General features: G+C 43.2%; 1 protein-coding gene across 6 annotated transcripts in view; it reads right to left on the minus strand.

The window, feature by feature from the left end:
- Positions 1-26,209, minus strand: part of DGKG (diacylglycerol kinase gamma) — a 165,760-nt gene that overhangs the window by 14,148 nt on the left and 125,403 nt on the right. For all 6 annotated transcript variants that reach the window (XM_053389812.1, XM_053389815.1, XM_053389814.1 and 3 more), the window contains 3 exons: positions 22,466-22,530; positions 10,969-11,059; positions 2,332-2,533 (listed from right to left, as the gene is read on the minus strand). In XM_053389812.1, the coding sequence (XP_053245787.1) occupies positions 2,332-2,533; positions 10,969-11,059; positions 22,466-22,530 (358 nt within the window). The remainder of the gene's footprint in view (positions 1-2,331; positions 2,534-10,968; positions 11,060-22,465; positions 22,531-26,209) is intronic.

Consider the following 26,209-nt stretch of genomic DNA (forward strand, 5'->3'; position numbering starts at 1 on the left):
GTAGCTCTACACTCCCACTTGCTACTCAGTTTTGAAAACTGATCCTCAGTGCTTGATCTTGACTGGATTCCAATAAACTCCACCTTCTGTTAGGACTGGAAATGTCTCTGGTCTCAGGTTTCTGCCCGTCCCTAGAAAAATGTGATCGTTCTTTTGGAAAAAAGTGTCTCCTGTCCTGTTTGGATTTCAGACAGGACACCTTTTTTCATGTATTCAAGCTCCTCCTCCTCCAAATTTCGTGGGCAAAGGGTGTGTCCAGTGGGAGGAGGAGAGCCAAGAACAAGAATTATCATGGGATGCAAGCAGAGGACTGGGGTGGTGCCAGGAGGAAGAGTTTGAGAGAGAGAGTTTTTGTGTGGGCAAATGATGGGTTGGGGACAACGAGAGAGAGGGTTTGCAGGGGCCTGGTCCAGTGTGGGAGCGAGAGTTTTTGTGTGGCTATACACGTAAAGCCCAGCTACATATGTAATATGCAATACTTTTCTTATAGTTGTAAATCATAGTGCTTTTGTTGTTTTTTCCATTGAACTGTAAACACTGTTGATCTTGCCAATAACCCCAAATGTCAGCTGCAACCACTTGAACCCAGCTCTCTTCTCAGTTCCTTTTGGGAACTTTAAATCCCACCTTCCACTTTAGACTTGATCAGTTCAGACCTGGTTTTTGGCTTGCCACTGTCACGTGTGGTTTGGGCCTAGCAAATCTAGTGAACAGTGACACAATGCGCCTGGTGTTGATAACCTATAAGGCGTCTGCTCTGGGAGCTCCTGTGGTGACAGCTACCATCCTGCATGCAGCAACTTCTACTGAGCCATGAGAGGCAAAACAAAACCTCCTTCCTTATCATTCTGGGATCTTACCTACCCGTCTTGTAACCTGCTTTTGCTCTAATTTCATAGGAAGTGTTACGTAAATTTCATGAAGGTTTCCTAAACAAAGCAAGTGGTAATTAGCATAAGTGAGCCAAGTTTTGCAAGAGAGGAACTACTAGGCTAGAAAGAGGGGGAAAAAACGACACAAACCAGATCAGTTATCTTTATCTGTATCAGCTGAAGTCCCTGAGGGAAGAGAAGCCCTATCCTTGCCCACTAAACTGGAAAAGCAGCTCCTGCAGCGCTAGAATTGCCAGCTTATTCTGGGTGTGCCAGGTCTCCCTTGTGGCAGGTAAATATCTTCTCCACATGGCATCATAGCAATAAAAAGAATAAAGCTTCATGTCAATCAACTATTAGAGGAACGAGAGCTCTGCCAGAAGAGCTGCCAGCTCCAAGCGGCAGACTGGGCATCCCAGCAGAGTTATAGAGACCAGGGATCCCAGCACTGCAACAAACTTGGATGCTTCTTCTGTTTCTTCACTTGCTTCAGTAATATCATCACCAACTTTAATGACATCAAGTCAAAGCATCAAGGACTCATTCATCCAACATACCCTAATGTTATGTGTGCCACCATGTGCCAGAAATGCCCTTTTGCTAGTTTAGAGTGCTGACAGGTTAAATGGGGATGCTGTGATATAAGTGAGCAACACAAAATGAACACAAATCAATTTTACCCCAGCCTTTATTTCTCCCTCCCCTTCCTTTGTGGTCTACCAGGTGTCAGTTTCAATACTGTAAGCCCCTAGGGAGCAGGGACCTGACCTCTCCTAATTTGAAAATGTTATATAGTGGGATGGTAGTATGGAGATATGCAAATTACACAAACTAGATGCAAAAAGTGCATACATTCACTTTTACAGGTTGGTTGTTATACTCTTATTTCAAAGGACAAAGAAGAGTCAGAGAACTGGAGTTTGTAAACACACTTGATAAGGGCATAACTAAAGTTTAGCAGTACAATCCTCCATCAAATTCTACATTGGCAGGGATTATGACACAGCTCCCATTTATTCAAATGGAGAGGGATTGTGCCCTTTTGTATTGGCTTTGCATTACAGAGGTGATGTGTTCTGGTAATTTCTGTTATTGCTAGTTCTCAGCCCATTACTGTTGCTAGCAAATATCTCAGTGCATATGCATACATGCCCACAGTGCTTTTTTTCTGGGGGGAGGCAGGAGTGAATCTTAAGTTTGGCCACATTGAGGGGCAGTATTTCAATATGAGTAGGAAAATGAGAGTACCCCTAAACATTTTTAAAGAAAAAAGCACTGCGTGCCCATCACTTTCACTGAGCTAAGAGCCACAACACCTCTTTTTGGCCCTTCAAAACTGGCAAGTTTTTGAGTATGGATTACACATGGGGCGGCAGCAGTTGCAGAAGGCCAGCTCTTAAAATGTCCGTAGCTACCCATCCACTCATCCTATTGCAATCATAACAATAAATGCCCTTACCTTGAACACAGAACTTGAGCTCCTTGGCATCAGTAACCACTGAGGATTGTAACTTTTCAGGTACCTTCTTGCTCATCCGGTTATAGCTGCGTTGTTTCTTGGTCTCCCCCCAGAGATTGGAGCCGCCATACATGCTGGGAATGTTGAGGACTGCGATACCTTCCAGTGAAGTGCTACTCAGATCCAAAACTGTCCCATCACACTGGCAGGTAATGGTGGGAGACAAAGATAAAGGAAGCTATTGTGAGGTGTAAAATGCCCTGCATCAATGCACTGCATTGTTATGTATTTATTTAAACACTTCTATCCCACTTTCCAAAAAAATCCAAGGTGACTTCCAACTGCCAAGGAGCCAATAAAACACCACCTTTATCAAAACACATCACAGCATTAATGTACAATCAAGAGTATCATTCTAAGACTGTGGAAAGCTTTCTGAAACAGAAAGGCATTGAATTCCCCCTCCTGCCGAAAGCTGAGCGATGACTTAGAAGTGCACTCCAAAATCTCAAGGGCGCTAGGAAAACGACTCAGCACACTTTTTTTACAGCTGTTTTTGTACATTTACTGAAAGGACCTATCCTGCATGGGGCCTTGCTGAAAGATTAGAACAAGTGGAGAGGTGTATGTGTGCAGATGTAGAGAGAGGCATTCTCTGAAGATAAAGGCCATGCGGGATTTCAAGGGAGAGAACCAGTAGCTTGAATTGGGCCCAGAAACAAACATGAACCAAGTACAGTTGACATAAAACAGTCTGAATATGTTCTCACTTCCCCTTTCCTACATGGAGGCAAGTCCCAGCATTCTGAACCTGCAAAAGTCTTATGGGCAACATTACAAGGCTGCCCCATGTAAGATATCTACAGAAATTAATTTTGAAGATTATGCAAAGATAACGGCAGCAAGAGCCTGGGTGTGCAGCTGGTGCATCTGATGCAAAATGCATGAAAGATACTCCTTGGTGTGGCTTCTGCTAGTGAAGTGGCAAAGCCTGATGGCAAAATTATTCTGATAAGGTAACTAAAATGCTTTCAACAACAGATAAATTCACCTCACTTAAAGTTGTGACAGTTAAAGTGGCAAATCACCAACACATTTGCTTCCAGATACCCTCTCTCAACATAGCCTTAAAGGATACTTCCAGGGACGAATGACCCTACAATACCCTCCAAAAATTGAGCAAAATATACAGTACTTGCATCACCTTTTATAAAAGGGGAGGGAGGCTTGAACAGTTTTTTTTAATTGTCTCAAGAAGCTTGCTAGAAATGCTAGTCATCACAGGAGCAACAGACCCAGACATCAACAGAAAGCTATGTTTAAAAAAGCAGGTCTAAATACAAGGTAGATAAACAGCAATAGGGTCGCTGCTTCAGTTCAGAAGGAACAATGATTGCCAACAGTTAAACTTGGTTCTGTTGTTTTTCACGGGAATATTATGATTGAACCTTCTCTGTGCTGCTGGGTAAGCAAAGGTCTGGCAGGCCACAAAACGTGATACAGATGCCATATATTCACACAGCAGAGGAACGAGCATCCAATGGGCAGAGAGAATGTTTCCCTCTTTAACCGTGCTCTGTCTCTGTGCCAGTGTGGTACAATGGCCTCTTTGAGAAGGGGCAGCTGACAGGCTGTTGGCAGGGAGACTGGAAGTAGACATTTGCAGCTGGGGAAAAAACCAACTTTATTTCCAGGAGTCTATACCGTAACTGATGCCAATTTCCAAAACAAAACTGTCATTTCACTGTGCTCATGACAGATGCCTGGAGCCAGAGGGAGGGCAAACTGTTGCTTTCATGCCACCGGATTAACACTTTGCAGCCCTGAGAGTGGGAAATGAGGGCTATCTATTTCCACAAGCATTACATCTAGGTACCTTTCCCATTTCACTGATGTACATCAGTACAGAACCTGAAAAAGGCTCAAATAATTTGGCTGGGTAAGTAGAATCCTTGTATGTAATCAATAAGTCTTTTTCTGTCTCAGAACATACCGTATTTTTCACTCTATAAGATGCACCAGACCATAAGATGCACCTAGTTTTTGGAGAAGGAAAACAAGAAAAAAAATATTCTGAATCTCAGAAGCCAGAACAGCAAGAGGAATCACTGCACAGTGAAAGCAGCAATCCCTTGTAGCTGCGCAGCCTGCATTCGCTCCATAAGACGCACACACACTTTCCCTTACTTTTTAGGAGGGAAAAAGTGAGTCTTATAGAGCAAAAAATACGGTATATCACACCGTGACAAGTGTTAGCACCCAAGCCTGTGTGGAGGTTATAACAACAGGCCTGGAATCTTTTCTTGCAGATCCTATTGTGATTGTTTGGGTGAGTGATGGTTACTTCGCACATCACCAAAAGTGTTATTGTCTTTATTACTTCCCATGTCCCATGACTCAGCCATGGGACGGAAAACAGGTTCTGGGGCTAAGGCCAAGCACCAGCTGGGCACTGCTCACTGCATATTGCCCCAAAAGCTTCTGGCAAGATTTGCTGTTTGTATATTCCACATCTGACTTCAATTCTCAGCCATGAATCCCTTTTTGCATTGTGTTAAACAAAATAGTCAAAGACAACCATTCAATTGAAAGACAGCTTTGTATTTTTCCCCCTAGGCCAGCTGGCTCACAGAGAAGCAACCCCAAAGAAGAATCAAAGGTACCAATTTTAAGGATGGGATGGAGCTGCAGGGTAGGGCATCTTCCATACCTCACTGCAGCTGGAAAGGGCAACTTCTAAGGCTTCCTATATGCTATTCCTCAATATCTGCCCTTCTTGTGTCTGGAATGCCTCTTTATGAAGTATTTCATTGCCTCCTTGTTCTGAAAGTTAATTTCCCCCTAAATGCTCAGCTTAAAGTCTCCCCACTTACTAACATGGTTTCTAAAGAACTGGAACTCCTGCTTTCCTTAAGCATGCTTTTGCAAGTTTAAGCAAATATCAGAATTTAGGAAATTTTGAAACTGTCTGATAATTTTTTTTAGCATTTAGGAGGATGAACTTTGAAACAAAAGGTATCCACGTCTGCCCAGGTGTAAGTACTAAGTCTGCCATTTTAAGGAGTAACATGTGTTCTTGATTAAATTCAGAAGTCTGGTGATGGGCAATATTATTTGGCAATTCTTAAAACTGTTAGGAGGCCACTGGAATATGTCAGAACTCAGAAAGGAGAAGGATGGCGACTAGAATTAGTTGGCTCAGCCTTGCGATTGGCTCTGACTCTGCCTAATGTTGGGCTCCCTGTCTTCCACCCAATGGTCACCAGCCACCACTGGAGGATAAACCTGCTAGGATCCAGCACAGACGAGAAGGACCTAGGAGTTGTAGTGATTCACAAATGGAATACAATCTCAGCAGTCAATGCCTGGAAAAGAAAGGCAAATGCTATTTTCGGCTGCACTTATTTTATAGATGTACTGGGTGTGCAGGACGTAGGAGGTAATAGTAGCGTTCACTTAAAAACCAAACCAGTAAAGCACCCCTCCCTAAATTTTAAGTAATGTTGGACAATGGGGAAAAAGTTCCCTAGGGAAGCTGTGGAATCCTGCAGGGTTTTTGTTTTGTTTTTTTGCACCCTGTTACTAAACGAATCAGAGATACAATTACTAGAAGGGAAGGTCAGGAGAAGTGTCCAAATGAGTGGGACCCAGACACTTGATGCATTGGGGATGGCTCAGGTCCAACTGCGCATAAGTTTTGTGCTTTATAAAAAGCATACTTATTATAAAGCCCCTACCAAGGCTGAAAGCAAAAAAGGGAGCTGTAGAGTGAAAAATTGAGGGAGAAGGAAAAGGGCAGCAACAACCCAGCAATCAGCAGTAGGGCATGTCCACATGGGGCTTTTGAGATGAGCTGGATATACTCACCCAGTGCAGTAAAGTAAAAAAAAGGGAAAGGGATCATGGACTGTTAAGTCCAGTCGAATTTGACTATGGGGTGTGGTGCTTTTAGGCGAGGGAGCCGGCTTTTGTCCACAGACAGCTTTCCGGGTCATGTGGCCAGCATGACTAAACCGCTTCTGGCGCAATGGAACACTGTGACGAGTGCCAGAGCGCACAGATATGCCATTTACCTTCCTGCCACAGTGAAAATCAAGACACAAAAATGGTTGAGCTTTTTTTTGGGGGGGGGGGGGCAAAACTGATGAGCTACTTTTTTTAGTTTTGCCCAAAGTTGCCATATTTTCCCAGACATTTTACCAATTTCTGCCCGAACACAGCTTCCGACTACAGTACAGTACCGACTACAGCCAGTGTGGTGTAGTGGTTAAGAGCGGTAGTCTCGTAATCTTGGGAACCGGGTTCGCGTCTCCGCTCCTCCACATGCAGCTGCTGGGTGACCTTGGGCTAGTCACACTTCTTTGAAGTCTCTCAGCCTCACTCACCTCACAGAGTGTTTGTTGTAGGGGAGGAAGGGAAAGGAGAATGTTAGCCGCTTTCAGACTCCTTAAAGGTAAAGGGACCCCTGACATTAGGTCCAGTCGTGACCGAGTCTGGGGTTGCGGTGTTCATCTCACTTTATTGGCTGAGGGAGCCGGCATATAGCTTCCGGGTCATGTGGCCAGCATGACGAAGCCGCTTCTGGCGAACCAGAGCAGCGCACGGAAACGCCGTTTACCTTCCCGCCGAAGTGGTACCTATTTATCTACTTGCACTTTGACGTGCTTTCAAACTGCTAGGTTGGCAGGAGCTGGGACTGAGCAACGGGAGCTCACCCTGTCGTGGGAATTTGAACCGCCAACCTTCTGATCGGCAAGTCCTAGGTTCTGTGGTTTAACCTACAGTGCCACCCGCGCCCCTATTTCAGACTCCTTAGGGTAGTGATAAAGCGGGATATCAAATGCAAACTCTTCTTCTAGTCCAGATATGTCTGGGAAATTCCAAATATATGGCAATCCTAGCCACAATGGTACCTATTTTTCTACTTGCACTGGTGTGGTTTCAAACTGATAGGTTGGCAGGAGCTGGGACAGAGCAACAGGAGCTCACCCCGTCGCGAGGATTCAAACCGCCGACCTTCCGATCCGCAAGAGGCTCAGTGGTTTAGACCACAGCGCCACCCACGTCCTCACCTTTACCTCACCCAGTGCACTGCATTCCCAAAAGCTGCACATATACACAGAGTTAATCTAGGCTGGCACCTCCCCACTCTGTGAACAATACTAGAATATTAGCAAGGCTAGAACAGACAGGGCTATGTACACAACGGTGGAGGGAAGGATGCAAAAAGAACCCTAGTGGGTTATCTAGTCGGCATCCTTCTTCCTACACTGGTGAACAAGGTGCCTCTGGGAAGCCCAGAGGCAGGACACGAGTGCAGCTGTGCTCTCCTGCTGCTGTTTCCCAGTGCTGTCTCTGATCATTCTGACTAGCAGCCATGGATAGCCTTTTCCTCCATGAATTTGTCTACACCTGGGACCTTCAGCATGTACTCCACCAGCTGCTCCACCAGTGATCAACAGCCCTTCCTCCGAGGATCATGGGGCAAGCCTTCAAAACAGGTGGCGCTTCCCTGTTGCCTTTAAAAGCACTGCCACACAACCTAGTTCTGAGCATAGCTTTTGACAGGAGGCCATCTTCTGTTGTGTTGGACAGGGGGAGTCATTTGCAAAACACTCCATCGCCAGGGCAAGGTTTTTGTGCCAGCTGACGTTTCTGCATTCTAGCTTTAATGAATAACTAATGAAAGGTTCATTTATCCACCGATGGGGAAAGGAGGAAGTTTACAGAAAACACACACCTCCCCAAAGCCCCAATACAAACTGTGTAAAAAAGAAAAGAAAAAGAGAGTGTAAAATGACAGGGCTCTTAGCAACCCCTGGCAAGCTGTTCACACTCCTCTCTAATTAAAGGCTGTTTCCATCTAGCCCAAAGATTGCTGTATGCAAACACGGGGTGTACACACACACACACACACACACACACACACACACACACACTCTTCCAGCCAAGCTCTGAAGTACAGCTGTAAGGAGGAGGGGAAGAGGCTAAATTCTGCTCTCCTCCAACTGACTTCAGAGATGGCAAGAGCCCAGATGCTGGGACCAACAAGTACACTTGAAGGATGATCCCTCAGTGATGTGTATGCACTTTTAAAATGCTGCTTAGTGTCTATGGGTGTTTTTCTTTTCACAGAACTGCTGCCTTTGGTATCTGAGGAGCTTCCTCCACGGCAAAGAAACTGCCCCCGTGCACCCAAATTAGCAGTGGATGGCAATGTCACTAAAGGATAGGCTGGACTGAACTTCTGGCTGTTTGCAGAAAAAGAAAGCTTCTGTTTACACATTGAACAATGAAGGGCAACAGGATATTTATTGTTAGCTGGATCTGAATGTGTTTTAATCCAAAGTCTTGCTCATATCTGTAACTGTGAGCCTGAAGCAGGATTCCAGCTCCAATTAGCAATAAGATGGGGATTGTTTTCAGGAAGGCTGTGGAAGTCATAAACCCCGGGGGGGGGGGGAGTGGCGCTCCAGTAATGGCCCTTAGGCAAAGCTTTCCTGGGAACTTTTCTCTTGACTCTCTCCTGGGCTGTGGATCCATGTTTGGAAGAAAGAGGCAAAAATGGACCTGCTTCTTAGCCTCCCCTCTTCATTGCATTCAGAAGTACAGTGGAGACTAAAAGAATGCACCAGACTTTCTTTGAATCTGGTCATTTCCTGACAACCTATTTATTTGAGCATTCATCCTGATTTGCTCGCACAAAGTGTGCAGGGAGGTTAGACACCATCGGCTTCAGACTGAACATTCATTCTGATTTGCTTGTCGAGAGGTTCTACGGCACTGAGTCAAGCAAGTGTTGTTCCACTCCTTCCAGTGCATTTCCCCGTCACTTTCCTTATGCCATCATAAATGGCCAAGCCTTTAAGGTGCTACAAGATGTTTTGAAACTTCTGCCATAATATTTAGAAAAAATGCATACAACAAACCTGTTCTTCAATTATTAGTATGGCTGGTTGAACAAAATGTATAAGATCAAAGTTTTAGCTGATTAACACATTTGTTTTGTGTTTGGGCCAAACACTTTCTGAATGCAGCAACATGCTTTCCTTGTTTTTAGATGATGCACTTACATATCATAGCAGACATTACATAGAAGAGGCATTCCTTTGTGTATGGGAGAATGCCTCTTTTAAAATGGGACGACACCTGCATTTTTCATATGCATCTAACTATATATTCATAGTATGTTGGGAACGCCCCCCCCCCCAACTCTGCTACCCAGTTAAACAGTGGCAGCATTTTAGCCAATTAACATTTTAATCTATTGATCTAACAAGCAAGTTGATTAAATTGGTTAAACATTGCAGTCTTTGTTATTTCTTATAATCTGGGGGAAAAAGTTCAAGCAAGTTTGGAGCTCTGTTGCTGATGTTATTGGTCTATCAAAAATACTCTCAGCGTTGACTAATAGTACAAGGGCTTGTTTGGAAATACAGGAACCAGATCCCTTTGTAGTTTGGATTTAGCCACTTGTATAAATCCTTTCCCCCCTTGTCTATTACACAGATTATCAGGAAACCAGCATGGGAGCAGAACAGGTGCTAAATAATAGGTACCTTGACTCAGCATCTCAAGTCTTGGAAGATCTCCACTGTGGGCAAGTCTTAATTGCCTGCAAAGCTTATGGTTGCCTAATGGATTTGATCCATACCTGCTTTGAGCATGAAAGGACAATGGGTTTCTTTCCTGCTATTAGTGTTAATTAGCCGAGAAATGCTACAGTGGAAGTGTTATCACAAAATATTGGTATTGTGAATGGCCACTTAGGATTTACCCACACTTACCTTTTCTCTTTTCTCTGTTCTCTGTTCTTTCCAGGCACAGTGCACGCTTTAAAACTGCATGTCCAATCAACCTTTCCCCACGAAAATCTGTTCTTTAAAGCTCAGTTGAAACTGAAGTTAATCCATGGAAACCCCAAATTGACATTTGCACCTATTAAGCACTAAAGAGTGGCTTTTTGCAGGGAAAGCTCCAGGGCAAAAGGAACCCCTTCAAAATGCCTAGACACAGAGCTTTTAAGTGTGGACTTGTGCCTGGAAAGTGTGGGGCAAAAGCTAAGTGTGGATAACTCTTAATTTGGAGTGTCACCGACTCTACCTTTTACAGTTCATTGCCACTTGACCTGACTTTTTACATTTCACCCCTTTCCTCTGAATTCATAGCTATAACACTCATGGCATCTGATGAACTGCAGTCTAGTCTGTGAATGGTGAAGCCATAATACAGTATATACCCATCAGTTTTTAGGGTCCTTCATCGGTTTTTTCACAACCAACTAACATGGTTACTCCTCCGGAAGCAGTGAATTTATAGCGACTCTGAAAGCTGATTCCTACATCATTCCTGCCATGTCAAAACTCCTGGAAACGGTTCAAGGTGGTGGCAGCAGGAGCTCCATGGTACTCTTCAACGTTACAGCTGCTACATAGAGTAGACCCCATTACGGAGTATTCCTAGCAGGTTGTGTGTGACAGGTGTAGGATCAGCTTAATGGAAAGGGGGGCCGGAAGGGAAATTTGTATCAGCACTAAGAATTACCCAGATAGTCTCCTGGGCAACAAAGAGGCACTGCAATCACCCGGACAACAGTCTCCAGTAGAAGCGGCAATTTGAGGATCCCTGGAAACTCACCTCAATCTCTACATAGTCGTGGAGCTTCTTGCAGGTGGCGGCAAAGGTTTCCGTTGTGCCAAATTCAAAATACCAAAGTTTATTCTTCATTCTGACAGAGAGAACAAAGAGAGGGGGGCATTACAGAAGGAGAGATCCCCTCCATCATCTCCTTTTCCGAACATACTGTTCCTCTCCAGCAGTCACTGAGCACCATATCTACTGCAAATGTCTGCATGCAGAGAACTACCACACTGCCACTGGAAACAGCTAGAAAAGAACATCTTTTGCCTCCCAGAAAATTAGGGCCATTGTGCGATTGAATTCTCAGCTGGCATCATAATCTTTTGCACAGGGTGGTCTGGTGAAATGCAGGAGAAGGGAAGAGATCCAAGACTAAATTCACAGGGGCATTTTTAAACCATTACACAGAGGGAGTACCAAGGATCTGCAGAAATAAAAACTTGGAGTGCTTATCCAGGCTTACTCCAAAATATCTGTGTTTGGACAATAAATTTGCAAATCCTAGTTGAAAGATTGGGACCAGTGAGATCTCTCTGTACTGTAATCCACCCAGAATAGGTGGCAGGGGGGGATCACCTTGCTGTAGAGGGACAGCCATGCTGCTGTTGGGCTCCTGTAAGCATAGAGGAGGTGATGAAGGAGGTGAAGCATAGAGGAGGTGTCCATATTCCTCAAAGAATAAAACAAAATGAATGCAAACAATGCATTTCTCTGTTTTTCATGAAGGGTGTGCGGGGGGGGGGATTTCTAGAGGAGAGTAAGCTTGGTGATGTGATAATTGCCACTTAAAAAGTGGGGGAGGTAGATGATCACATGTGACCTGGACTGGTGTAGTGGGAAGAATGTCAGCCTGTAAAGTATTTTGTGTTTGTGTGTGTTTGTGCAAAATGGCCTTGGTGAAAGGGAAGGTATTGCTTATTATCCTCCACAGGCATTCTCTGACTGCCTTCTCCAGAGCAACCGCAACAGGAGTGCTACCAGAAATAAGAGTCACATTTTCCCAGATTATACAAATGTAGCACATCGTGAAGCTGAGGCTCCAGTACTTTGGCCACCTCATGAGAAGAGAAGACTCCATGGAAAAGACCCTGATGTTGGGAAAGATGGATGGCACAAGGAGAAGGGGACGGCAGAGGACGAGATGGTTGGACGGTGTTCTCGAAGCTACAAACATGAGTCTGACCAAACTGCGGGAGGCAGTGGAAGACAGGAATGCCTGGCGTGCTCTGGTCCATGGGGTCACGAAGAGTCGGACACGACTAAACGACTAAACAACAACAACAAGCACATCTCGTGTTGGGGGAAAAGGCATTATTCCTGAAACAGAAGCATCATGAAACATCAAGGAATGCCATCCAGACTGCATGCAGTAAAATGGTAAAAACTGCATGCTTTTCACACTAAACACTGATCATCCCAAGGAAGATGGCAACTCTCTGGAAAACTACCAAGGGTCACCCACTCAAAGCTGGTTGGAGCTGGGTGCCAGGCTGGAAACATGAGAAATACCACAAAGACAGCTTTCCATGTGGCACCTTGCTATGTTTGCGAAAAACTTGAGCTTTTATGCACATGACTTAAAACACTGCAAATGTATCAGGAGCAACAATAATGGGTCAGTATCAGCAGCTTCCTTTCATTGTGTGCACACGCAAGAGACTCAGGGAAAACAGCTCCTTAGTTCCTTGGCTGTTGTCTATGACGGTGGAATACAGCAATTTGAGGTTCCTGTGAGGGTCATGCAAAGCTTTGTCCTGGAACCCAATGCAAGTCTTGCACCACAACCATGGAATGGTGGCATAGTCCATCTCCTTTGTGGGGTAATTAAGACAGCAGGTGCAATAACAGCAGGCAGTACATACCTTCTTAAGAGCTCAAGGTTAAGCTGATACTTAACATTATTACTTTTATGGGCTCATACACACTTAGCTTTGCTCTGCATCTCTAGGCAAAGATCTGGGCTCTCCAGGTCCATGTCCAAGCATGGTGTGTGTGTGTGTGTGTGTGTGTGAGAGAGAGAGAGAGAGAGAGAGAGAGCGCGCGAGAGCGAGAGAGAGAGAGAGAGCTTCCCCCACATTTTACTGCTGAATCGGACCAAACAGCAATTGGGTTTTCTTCGGATTGCCATTTCCTCTGATTTAGCAGTAAAACACAAATTTTCCTCGGAAAAGCTTTGGGACACACACACAAAACCATGCTCAGACATAGACCTAGAAACCTTAGAAAGCAAGGAGCAAAGATAAGTGTGGATGAACCCAAAAGTCATCAACAAGGCTTCATGTTGATATTTTAAGAAGTATAAGCAAAAAAGGGAAATTTTCAAAGGAGAATCTCAATTCTTTGAAACTCATAAAGCCAATTAAAATTCTGAAAATTTTGCCCAATTTCAGATTTGTGCAAAATGTTTGCAAGGAGGTCCCGGCAAGAGGGCTAAAGCCATGGAACAAATGTGCACTTTTGGACTCTCTACCATTCAACTTCCTCATAATAAGACTTGGCCCAGTTAGCTTGATGATCGCTGCGGCTCTCCACTGCGAAAGATCCAAAATTTCAACTCAAACTGGAAAAAGAAAATTGTCCTGCACTAGCCTTTTGATTGAGCTAAGAGCCTTTGGGGACAGAGATCAGGCTTACCTGATTTCTTGTGCTAATAAAACTGCGTGGGAACCTCGCTGAACCTTGCAGGGACAATTTGGTCCTGGAGAAAGGGATTGGAATCACGAACGCTAAATGCAATAACAACCAGAAGCACAGTGCCTCTGTGTCCTTGCTGGATAATCATGGTTCTCATGCACAGAATGTGAGAACAATCAATGCTGCCATGTTTAGAACAGCTAGCTGATTAAACAGGAGTCAGCAGAACAAAGTGAATGTGAGAGAAGAGAAGCGTCTTTGAGGAAGGGATAGGGGAGTGACTACATTTTTTTGTTTTTGTAACAACACCTGGCTACAGAATTGAGCAGGACTCCAAACCCTTGCTTCAGCAGCACCAGGTCTTTGGCAACAGGGAAAGCAATGGAATCTTTTTGGAAGTTTCTAAGAGTTGCCTCAACACTGCAAAATAAGGCACCTGCTCAAGGATAGGGAACTTGCTGCCCTTCAGATGTCGCTGAATTACAACTCCCATCATCCCTCATCATTGACTATGCTGGCTAGGATTGATGGGCACTGCAGTCCAACAACATTGCAGGGTTGGTAGAAGTTCCCTGCCGCTACTTTAAGTGTAAAATATCCTTAGATAACTCAATGAATACACTCAGACTCAACCTGAAACAGCTGCAATTTTGGGACACAGAGCAAACATTGCTGTACACTTTCTATGTTTAGCTGAAATTAGTTCCTGCCCCAATAATAGGGATAATGCATTGGGAATGGGCCCAACAAACTGAAGGGGATGTGTACAGTGTCCTTTGTATTTGCTGCTTTGTTGCTGCTTTTATTTTATATATGTCTCCTTGAGCATTTTTAAACAAAAAGCAATCTTTTTTTAAAAAAACACCACCACCAAACTCCAAATCAACCAAATAAAATAACTAATTGGGATATTGCATTATTTTCAGTCACTTCAGTGGTATTTGCTTAGGAGGAATTTCTGAGGGATTGTGCCAGTTTCCTCACAAATAGCTGCAAGGCCTGAGAGATTTAGGGGCTCTGAGTTGAACAACCAACCTAGGACCCCCCCCCTAGATTCTCCAAATGAGGACTACAGTGAAGCCATAGTCTCACTGGCAAATAAGAGCAGAACAGCAAAATGTAAGGAGGTGTGGGCTGGATGAGAAACCCGCCCACGTTCAGTCGAGAAAGAAAAGGCAGAGAAGACAGGTTGATTTACTAAATGCAAACACACATGTCAGGCAGTATTTATTTTCGCCCTGCTACGCGCCTCATCCTGACATTGTTAGAGTTGTCGTCAGAGGTTCAAAAATTGCACGGTTAATTTTTTGAAGAGGCAATTATGCATGTCTGCATAAAGTTTGCATAATTTTGAACTGCGGCTTGTTGAAAACAACTTTGCAGATTTTCTACTTTTTCATCCCCCCCCCTTTTTTTTGCAGGGGAAGAAGTGCTCGGGAGAGACTAGGGGAAAGAGCCTAAAAGCAATAAGTGGAAGGAGGGTGTGGCCTGATGAAGCACTCACTTAAGAGCTGTGCTGAATGATGGCTTCCTCGTCCCCGATTCCTGGGAGCTGTGCCCAGTCTCAGAGGAACCGACCAAAACGTTTTCAGGTATTTCTCCACAATCATGCGACATGTCCCAGAAATGTGCTCTGTGCACAGAACAGCTGACATTTTCAGGATCAAGTTTCAGACATTCAGTGCTTGAGACTATATCCTGCATCTTGCAAGGCAGACAACCGTGCAGATTCTTAGAACCAGAGGCTTTAGTTTATCAGAGGCTTTAGTTTATCAACCGCTACATGCAGGGGGGTTGCTAAGTACAGACCTATGACACAGATTTCCATTAAGTTTGCATATGCTAATGCGTATATGACTCTGGGCAGTTAAGATGCTGGGTGTCTGCATTTTGCAGGGTTCTTAGCCACCTTTAAGTCAATTTAGGGGGGGGTTAAAAAGCGGAGGGGAAGTAGCAGACGATCTGGGCTTCACTGCAAAATGCCCATGGCTTGAGCCCTTAACAATGCCCTTGGCTACATATGGAAAGGGCTATTATAGAAAAGCAAAGTGTGTCAGTATAAGAGTGTGTGATCAGCTTGGTACAAGTTGCCTCTGACCCTTGACCACTGCTCTTCAGCTTATCAGCAAGATGTGGAGCAGGACAATGAATGTTATTTCCTGCTTACACTCCCGATAGCCCTTATCGCCTGCTGTCTTCACCCAAAGACAACAGACTTCAGCTGCAAACTGGTCTCTTGGGAACCCAGGGGTTTAACCGTTGTCGAAGCTAAGGTGGAGTAATCATACAGTTCTGGTCCTTTGCTGTTCCTAGACTGAAGCAGGGAGATCCTAATGTAAAGGAGGGACTTTCAGATCTGAGATTAGAGTTGAAGAACCTGTGGCCTTCCAGATGCTGAGTCCACAAAGTCCTCTCTCTAATTCTGTGAAGGGCAACCCATAAGCACATCCACTCCCTTGCCCCCACTCCAGATTAGGTTTGAAAGCAATCATGCTTTCAAAGCTATTTACACCTCCAAAAGTATTGGGGTGGTCACACGGCTTCAGTTTACATCAGTGCATATCCCATAATTTCCCACTGAAATCCCAAAACTTTTTTTTTTACTGCAAATGTTCTGGTTTCTTGTTTCATTTCTGCTAAACTCTGAACAACTATGTGGTAATATTTGGGAAGCATCGCACAACAAACTAAAGTAGAACATTGCACTATAAAGACAGGGTTGCCATATGTCCCAACATGGCTGGTATTTAGCCCTCCTTGCTTGAAAACGCATGTGTTTTTTTTAGATTTCGCAAAAAAAGCTGAACAACTTTTGTGTCCAGATTTACTTTTTGAACTATGGCAACCCTATAAAGAACACGTTGCAAAATACATACAGTACAGTATAAAATTCTAGTCTGGAGGGGCCCCCAAGGAATGTTGTGAAAGCTTATTTCCACACAGGAGAGAGCTTAATGTTGCAAATGAGCCATTCAGATATTCAGGTCATTTATAACAAGTAGTAGTAGTAGTAGTAGTAGTAGTTGTTTTTAAACAGATTGGATTTCCACTCCAGATTAAATCACTGGGGTAGAGGGTACTGGCTGGCATTTTTATGCCAATGACATTATGAGGACTTGGTCAAAACACTGGATGCATGAACAGCATCCCTCCTACAATAAACATACTGTGTTATAATCAGTAGTGACCATGCTGTTTAAGACTGGGCTGTGGAGCTGGGTTCCATCTACGTCCAGTGCTTGGGACTGAAGGATTTTTTTAAAAAAAACAGGAGGGGGAAGAGAATAAGAAGATAGGGGTTAGCAGCAGACAATCTAGAGAATGAAACAGGGCCAGCCCTACCATTAGGTAGAGTAAGGGAACCACCTCAGGTGGCTGATTTTGGATTCCATAAAAGGCAGAAAATTGTTATTTAGTTTGTTATTATATTTTTACTGATGGGGTATGTGTATGTGTTAGGGTTCTCAGGCAACTTTTTGCCTCACATTGCAGAATACCTTAAAGAGCCCTGGGTTTTATGCAGCTTGACTTTGGAGGAGAGGGATTTGCTGCTCTGCCTCAGGCAGCAAAATGGTGTGGGCTGAAAGGAGAGTCCTCTTCATCCCAATATGCTTTGCATTGTTACTCTCACCCCAGCGCCTGAGGACTTCCTCTCTCTTTTTAATTGCATGTCTGATGGCACCTCTCTAGCCTAAGATGACTCCAGTGCAGTCCTAAGACCATGGTAACCTAATAGAGATTGTTTACAGGAAGTGTGTTCATGTCCGAGCTTCATTCCCTGTACCAAAATTCTTACTCAGTCCCCAGAAATCTTTCAAAGGTTTAAGGACTGCTGTAATGCTGTAAAGACAGAAACAGCAGCTGTTCCACTCCCGGCCACCTGTAGGTGTAAAAACATCTCCAGAACTAAATAAGGCAGCTCAGAGGTATGGTGCATCTCACTAGGTTCCTTGCTAAATACTCTTCTTCGCATTGTGTGGTGCCCTGCTCCTTCCTAAAAAACAAAACAAACGCACGTTCTTGCCTTTTGGATTTTTTATTTAATTTAACCAAATTTCTATACCGTTGGATCGTAGTAAAACCTCTAAGCAGTTTATAAAAGCGTTGTCTACTTGGAGCTTTCTTGAAGAGAGAAGGCTTGGGTTTGAATTCATGTGAGAAAGTAAAGCCACAACCTGCATCCTTTCTGTCCAATGGAACAATTGTCAGAATGTGTTTGCATAGCACAAACAGGCATTTTGTGCTATTTTAGGCTGGAGAAAACATCCAGAAAACTATTGCCTGACTTGAAAGGGGTTTATAAAGGCTTCTGTACATTACCAGCCTCCCCTAACCTGGCATCCTCCATATGGCTTGGACTACAACTCCCATTAACCTTAGTCATGTACACAGCCATTTCTATTCTTCAGCTGCCATGTCTGGTGAGGATTTGCAGGTTTGTTTGTTTTTTAAAAAAAAATACAAAAATGTCAAAACCTGTTTACCAGAGGCAAAAATGGACGAGTCAACAAAACGTGCAGCAATTCCTCTTTCAAACTGTGTTGGCTCTGGAGGAACCACCCTCTCCCATTGTCTGATTTCAAACTTAAAGAAGCCATTTAAGGCTTAGCTTAAATATCTTGTCAAGATTGGAGTAACTACTAAGCTCTGCTCACAAATTCATTTGGAAGCAGTGCACAAGATGGGTTCAGCAAGTGTCAAGGTATTCACACACATCTCGCCACAAGCGTTTGAAAGTCAAGCAGACCTTCCTTTATGCATTTTCTCTTAAATGTCCAAAGCTTGTCTGTCAGATGCAGGACTCTGGATGAAGTAGACTACTAGTGAAACTTTCTACATGCATTACAGAAGGTTCAGGGGCATGGCCTAGGGCAGGGGTGAAAAATCTTTTTTGGCCTGGTGGCTGTATTACCTCTGTGGATAGCTGTGGGGAGTTACATTCTAGGCAGTGGATGGGGTGATCAGACCCCAAACCAGTCAAGGCCAGATGTGTGCACAACCACACACCCTTAACACACAAATGCTGAGACTCTTAAAAGGCTCTAGAATATTGACTCAGAACATGATGCAGAGCATTGCCTGGGACTCTTGAGCCTTTTGTTTTCTTTCATGAACTGAGAATGCATCCATGCACACTTAGTTGAAGACTGCAGGAACAGATTAGTCGCAGTGGACCAGCAAACTTTTAAGGAAGTTTATCCACACACGGAGGATAGATAGAGCTGCGTTATACTGAGCCAAATCATCCACCAGGTGGTCCATTTAGTCCAGTTTTCCTTACTCCAATTGGGCAGGGGGTCTCTTTCTCAAAGCTATTACCTGGGACCTTCTGCAAGCAAAGTATATGTTCAACAGCAGAGCTATGTTTCCCCTGTGAGGAATTCTTGAAAAACCTGCAGAGAACCCCAGGATTTCCAGGAACACTGTTTGAAAACTATGAGATACTCTCAGTCTGTTTTTATACCTAATGCCCCATCCTTCCTCAGAGCTGCTCTGTAAGTTCCCAGATTGCTGCTGGGCCAAAGCTGTGTAGACAGTTGGTTAGAAATGCATGTCCACAGGTCCTGGAGAGGAAATCCATGGTTAACCAAAATAAACCACTAATAAGAGGTGGGAAGGCATAGCAAACTAAATGGCAAGTAGAGATGTTGATTGGGTTGCTCTCCATGGAGGATGGCTTCACAAGAGGATCAGGAAACTGGATGAAGACCAAGTATTTTTGGATGGGAGGGAAGAAAGAGAGAGAGAGAAGTAACAGCATGGGCCAAGAAACACTCAGGTGCATAAGCACTTAGCTGGCATTTCAGGCTATGATTCTGGTACCCGTTCTTAAGTTTCATAGAAGCAGTGTACATATGCCAAACATGCCAAAGCAAAAATGTAACATTTTGCCATTAGTATTAATGGGAAATGAACCCATCTGCAAGGAGTCTAATGACACAGCTATGCTATTGGCAGGGATGTGTGCAGTAATGAAAAAAAAAACCATCTTGAAGGAAAACTAACACTCAGAAGAAATGATGTTGTCTATATTAAATCATTTTTAAAAGGTTGTTGAATATGGATTTCTGCAGAAAGCAGAACTTCCAGTTATAGACTGTAGTGGGGGGAAAGGAGGAGAGTTGAAAGTAGTGTTTTTTTCCCCAGCCAGAGCTCAGCTCCAGCACCTTTCAGGTGGGCGCCATTGCCATTCTAAGAGAACAAGAGGGAAGATCATGGTGAGCTTTGGCACCTCTTTTTCTAGAAAAATAGCACTGGCTGAAAGGTAAGTTCTCTGTGAAGGAGGTCTGATTGTTAAACCACTCTGGGAATTGTAGTTCTGTGAGGTCTTCTAACAACTCTCAGCACCCTTAACAAACTACAGCTCCTAGCATTTTGGGGGGGAAGCCATGGTTGTTTAAAGTAGTATCGCAGTGCTTTAAATGTATGGTGTGCATGTGGCCCAAGTCTTTGACTATGTGAGGGCCCGTCTGATAGCACCTGAAGCCCAGATTCTTCAACTGTTTCTCATATCCATCAACTTTCCCCATATTACTTTGTTCATAGGTTCACTTGGAAGACCCTGTGTCTGAACTAATGCATGCTATGGGTTTCAACCTTAACCCACAAGGAACTATATGAGATGTACACAGACCAGAAATGTAACGGACTTGACATTATTTATGTTATTATGTGTGAGATAGCTTTACAATTTCCCTATTTATTCCTTCATCATCTAAGTGTGCGTTCATGCAATCACTCCACATATAGGCAGCTGCTTCTTTCTCTAGTTTGGACAGCACCACGTACAGTAATTTGTGACAAGCAAATCATGGCATTGCTCAGCTCATCAGGAAGGTTTCTGAGCACATGCACCAACCTGATGTTTGCGCAGGTACCAAATGATTCAACCTGGCTACCATCTGAACATATACAGCTGAGCTAAACATCAGTGAAGGGGGGCAGAGCAGTTGTGTGAACTGTTAGAAGAAAAGGGGATACATTAAAGCATTACGTCATTCCTAGGTTTCTCATTCCATATTAGCGATTTTATCCCTGGGGTACATTTTAGAGGATAAGAGAGATTTTCACTTTAAGCTTGGAGTGTGGTTGGAGGAGTGTTAAAGTTCTAAGGAATTTATGAACACAAGAATGCTAGGAGTAATTCTCTGAATGTCTCCTGCACAGGCCATTAGTGACAAGTCTCCCGTTTTTGTGAACTGCAAGCCCGGACCATTTTTTTCTGAACTGCAAGTGAAATGTGAGCTAGTTCTAACCTGATGTTGTGCCTTGCCTTGATAGCCTGTTCCTGCTGGCCCTGGAATTTCTATGTAATTATGAAGTGTGAATGAATAGCACTGGGTTTACAGCCAAGCTCTAGCAGCTTTCTATGCAGAAATTAAAGTATAAAGACCTGCAAATAGTAATAGTTGCAAATCCTACAATGGTATAGGCCACATTGCCTCAGGACTGCATGCCATGAGGCTGACGTAATTAACTGCTGTACAGAGGGAAATGAGTTGCTTCAGTTACAGTTTCAGGTAAAAACAAAAAACAAAAAGCAAACCACCAAGTTACAGTTGAGTTAAAGATAAAGAGAAGGGCTCAAACAGAGATGGCCAGGTAATACAGATTTATATATGAATCCTCAAATAATATTTGCATTGTCCTGGATGGCCATTATTTGAACATTCCTTATCAGTGAATGGCTCTGTTCTTGAGGGAGTGGAGAGACAGAAATGCTAATACATGTTTGTTTTACAGAGATGAGTGAAGTAGATTATTTACCTTTGCCTTGCTAAAATACCTTTTGACTGATACCTCACTTACTTACAAACAAAGAAAGAGGAATGATTTATCTGGTGCAGGGGTTGGACTAGATGATCATCAGGATCCCTTCCAACTCTGCTTCTATGAGGACCATCCCTTAGCCATCATACTCGACACCAGTGAAGGCCAACTGGTGGCTCATGGGCTGGATCCCACCTCAGGAACTAGACACCCAGTTACCCTACCAAATATTAATCAACATGTGGTTTTGCACTGGTAAAAGGTTTGCTCATGGTTTCATTGTACTGTGACACGCATGTATGTATATATATTTAAAAATCAAATATATATAATGAGTACATGTTGGTCTCCCATATTTAAGTACCAAATGAGAAGCATAGGAAAAGCCATGCCTCCTACAAGATGTGAAGCAACATAAAGGAACCATCAGTATCCCTTGCTTTATGCATATGTGGAAGCCTTTACTGGCTGCACTTCATCCTTGCCTGTTACAGAAATTGGTGAGAGAACAATGTGGGCAAACTTCAGCTTATGTGTGGGTTGTCTTTGACAGCTGCACCCCACAGAAATTGCTATTTCCATGCTGGGCAAAGCATCACCTGTTGATTCCTTCCTCCCATTCAGCTGTTAAAATCATGGAGGTGTCCCTAAGTAGGATGGCTACCCTAGGCTTACAGGGGTCAGATACTGTCATACAGATATTCCTGGGGAAATGTTTGGCCGGTGTGCCAGGTTCTTTAGCCACCCAGCAGGTGAACAGAACCCAGAGCCAGGTGGTGGCTTCCTACCAAGATGTGTTGCATCCCATTACACCATAACACCAACTCAGACAAACCCAGAGCAGAAGTACCACCCATCCTCTCCCCAACTCAGGAAAATTCCAAGCAATACACAATAGCTGAATACCACCTTAGACTTACTCAGAATAGACCCACTAAGTTAGATCCATTAATTTCAGAGGGCCTACTCTTAAGTAAACCATAGTTGAAGATCATCCAATGTAAACAAATGGCATTATTCCATTGTAAAGTTACTGAACGCTTCCTTCTTCAGCACTACAATGACAGTGGAGAAGGGGAAAGATATTTACCTGCTATTAAACTTTTCCGGATGTTTTTCCCTCATCATGTGGAATCTGTGTGCAATGGATGCATCCTATAAAGAGAGATGGGGGGGGGGGATTAGTCAATGAGGCCTTCCAAATACTGAAGACAGTCTCATCAGAGTTCTGATTCAGGTGTCCCACAAAACTGCACAATTAGCACTTTTCACCCATAAATTGTGCTTTCAGTTTTTGTGGGCAACAGACCTTATACAGTGGTACCTCTAGTTACGAACTTGATTTGTTCCAGAGGTCCATTCTTAACCTGAAACTGTTCTTAACTAGAGGCGTGCTTTCACTAATGGGGCCTCTTGCTGCTGCTTTGCCGTCAGCACACGATTTCCGTTCTCATCCTGGGCCAAAGTTCTCAACTTGAGGTAACTCTTGCAGGTTAGCAAAGTTTGTAACCTGAAGCGTTTGTAACCTGAGGCATTTGTAACTCGAGGTACCACTGTAACTGATTTTAAAATTACTTTTCCCCATGTATATTTTAAAGTTATAAAACAGGAACACTATGGGAAATACAACATTTCTCTATTTCAGAGCACTCAGAGGTCATGCAGAGCTTCTAGGGCTTCCCAAAGCACCTCCTAGTTATTCGTGACAGTTAAAAAGTAAAGGTAAAGGGACATCTGGTTAATTCAACATTATGAATCCTTGTGTACTCTTGCCACTTTTCCCATGCTTCGGAGAGCTGCTTCAGAGGACCTGTTTATTGGACATGCATTCTGATTTGCTTGCACAAGACTTGTGACTAGTCTTTATTGAGAATTTCTTCTTAATTGTTTGCTTGGAGCTTATGTGACAATGAGCAATCATTCTACTTTGTTTGAGTGGTGTTTATGCATCATTCATTCATTCATTCTACACTTTTTAGTGTATTTTCCCTGTCACTGTCCTAACTGCAAAAAGTCATAGAATCCCTTAAAAAAATAAAAATAAAAATAGTGGCTTTGTTGCATCAGGGTCAGGGAGTGCTTTGATACACTTTAATTGCACAAAAGTAAATTTCCAGTATGTACTTGAATCTCCCCTGCAAAATATTGACTGTATGGAAGCAACCCCAGCTTGAGTTTTTAAGATGTAGGCAAAGAATTGTAGCAGACCCTTAGAACGACAGCTTTTGAAAGGACAAGAATCCATTTTGTCTAGGCATATTATTCACTGTAATCTCCTTTGTACCCTTAGAATATTAACATAACCATTTTTAAAAGATCTGATGATCTTTTAAAGATCTTTTAAAGATCTTTTAAAGCCCTGATCAGCATAATAAATCAACAAATAATGCATCAAAACAGGCCTCTATGGAATGACCTAGCTTGAGCCTTCTTTAGTTAGCGGAAAACTTGTTATCCCACTTATCTATCATGGTTGTCTGCTGTATTTGAGCAGACATAAACCTCAAGTAGTTTTTGAATGGCCACATAATGCACACATACATAAACAGAGGTCACAAATAGTAACACAAGGGCCCCTCTTGCAGTCTCTCTGGGTTCAGATAGCCCAAGGAATGTGCTTTACTCCATCCAGGGATTAGCAGGCTGTTCATCATCCACATCTCAGCGATGGGGTGCAGAGGTGTCACTAGTCTCAGGGACTTTGCAAGCCCATGGCCTGATCTATTTGTAATCCAAAACTTCCTGTTAGTGATATAGCTGCTGGCCCACATTTCTCACAGCCCAAAAATAAAGGGGGCAAAGATGGGAAGCAGCATGTGGCAGCTTGGACTCAGAGGTGAAATGGCTTGTCATCCTCAGTGGTAGTATTTAAAGGCACCTTGTCAGCAATGAGGTTTCATAGCACCAAAGCCCTCCAATTTACTTTCATTGACCTGCTAGCACCCTGCAACTGATTATAATGCACAATGGATCTATGGAAATCATGCCACAAGTTACACAAAAGTAACTTTCCTTAAAGATCTGCAAAGTGTTAAGACAATTTAAAATTATTTAATGCAATATTAAGCATGGGCTATGTAATCTAAAAGGTCAGCACTTCAGTTATAGCCATTTTAAAGACATACTGGCTATGTCTGTAACACATTTATGACAATCAATCAATCACTTATAAATGGAACCTCAATATAACATGAGACTGTTTTTAAACAAATGCTTCAGTGCTTTTTTTTTTAATAATCAGCTGTTTCTCCCACCATGTCAGAATGCTAAAACGAGTCAGCTGTTGTGGGGAGCTTCTTAGCAACCCTACAACACAGGTAAAGTGATATCTTTTATTGGATCAACTTCAATCAGGGAAGGAGCATGCAATCCATTAAATTAACACAGAATTCTTAACTGGGCAGAATAGAAATTCAGGTAGTTAAATTCCAGGTACAGAAAGGAAAAGGCTGCTAATGTTATAGCAAGAAATCAAATTCAATAGTGCAGATATGCTCATGCTAATGTAATTAGTGAGGACCAACTTATAAAGGAAGCAATGGTTAAGTGGGCCATTGATATCAGGCATAATATTGAAATTGATGAGTGGGAAAAATTATGGAACCAAACAATGAACTTTTCGGCATGTTACCAAGTAAGAGAAAATGTGCAAATACTGCAACGCAGATGGTATTTGACACTGGTCAAACTGGCCAAAATGTATGAAAAAGATTCAAAACTCTGTTGGGAATGTCTAGAGGCTGAGGGTACTTGTATTCACCTATGATGGAAATGCAACGGAATTTTGGGAAATGGTGTATAACAAGCTATTTTATTTTATTTTTAATTCACATTTCCCAAGAAACCGGAAGCATTCCTTCTTGGCATGTTTGGGAATGAGTTACCAAAAAAAGCCAGTAACTTATTCCTATATGCAACAACAGCTGCAAGAATATTGTACACAAGATTCAAGAAACAAAGAGAGATCCCAGGGAAAGAACAGTGGTTAAATAAGCTAGTCAGGCTCACAGACCAATCTTGGCCCACCAAGGAGTCCAATTTTGACCACGATTCCATTTTCTCAAAATCCCACCCAACTGTCAATCACCTGATGTTACTTGTGACATCAACTGATGGATGGGGTTCAAGGGACTTCTGCTGTGCAGGTGATCCTTCCACAAGGAACCCTTTTCTCTCCCCATCATGTGATCAGGAGGGGAGAAAAAGCTGCCTTTTGAAACCATCACCTACACACAGGACTCACCTTGCAGATAGCTGATGCTTCCAAAAGGCACATTTTTTGCTTCCCATTCCATCAAGTAAGTGATGGGAAAGGGAAGATCAGCATAGGACAAGGAGCCATTGTTTTGCACAAGCTGATCTTCCTAGGCAGCTCTGAAGTCAAGAGCCTCAGAATGGGAACCCAATTACATTTCAGGATTCACAAGTCAGGATTCACAGTTCCCTGTAGCTGAATCCTATTTTCACACAGGAATTCAGCCTTCCTTTATCCAGCTCTGTTCCTGACCACACTACCCACAAGACTGGGTCATGTGAGCCTTTGAAAGATCAGCTGACCAAACTGGCTAAGTCCCATGACACTCCTGTAGGTCAACTACCCATATTCTTGCATCACAGACTTCAGGATAAAGACTAATTGCTTTTTCTCTTCTCATAAAGAAGACTGTGTTAACTAATAATAATTATTATTGATGCAGAAATGAGTCTTCTTAGATCACAAGTTTGCAATAAATTCTTATTGAGATTTAAGAGTCATCACAGTCCCCACAATCTCCATTCTCAAGTACAAAACATAATTTTCAGTCTCAAATATGAGCTTTTTACAGCATGCCCA

The sequence above is a fragment of the Podarcis raffonei genome, chromosome 5 (assembly GCF_027172205.1).
Source record: "Podarcis raffonei isolate rPodRaf1 chromosome 5, rPodRaf1.pri, whole genome shotgun sequence".
Taxonomy (NCBI): domain Eukaryota; kingdom Metazoa; phylum Chordata; class Lepidosauria; order Squamata; family Lacertidae; genus Podarcis; species Podarcis raffonei.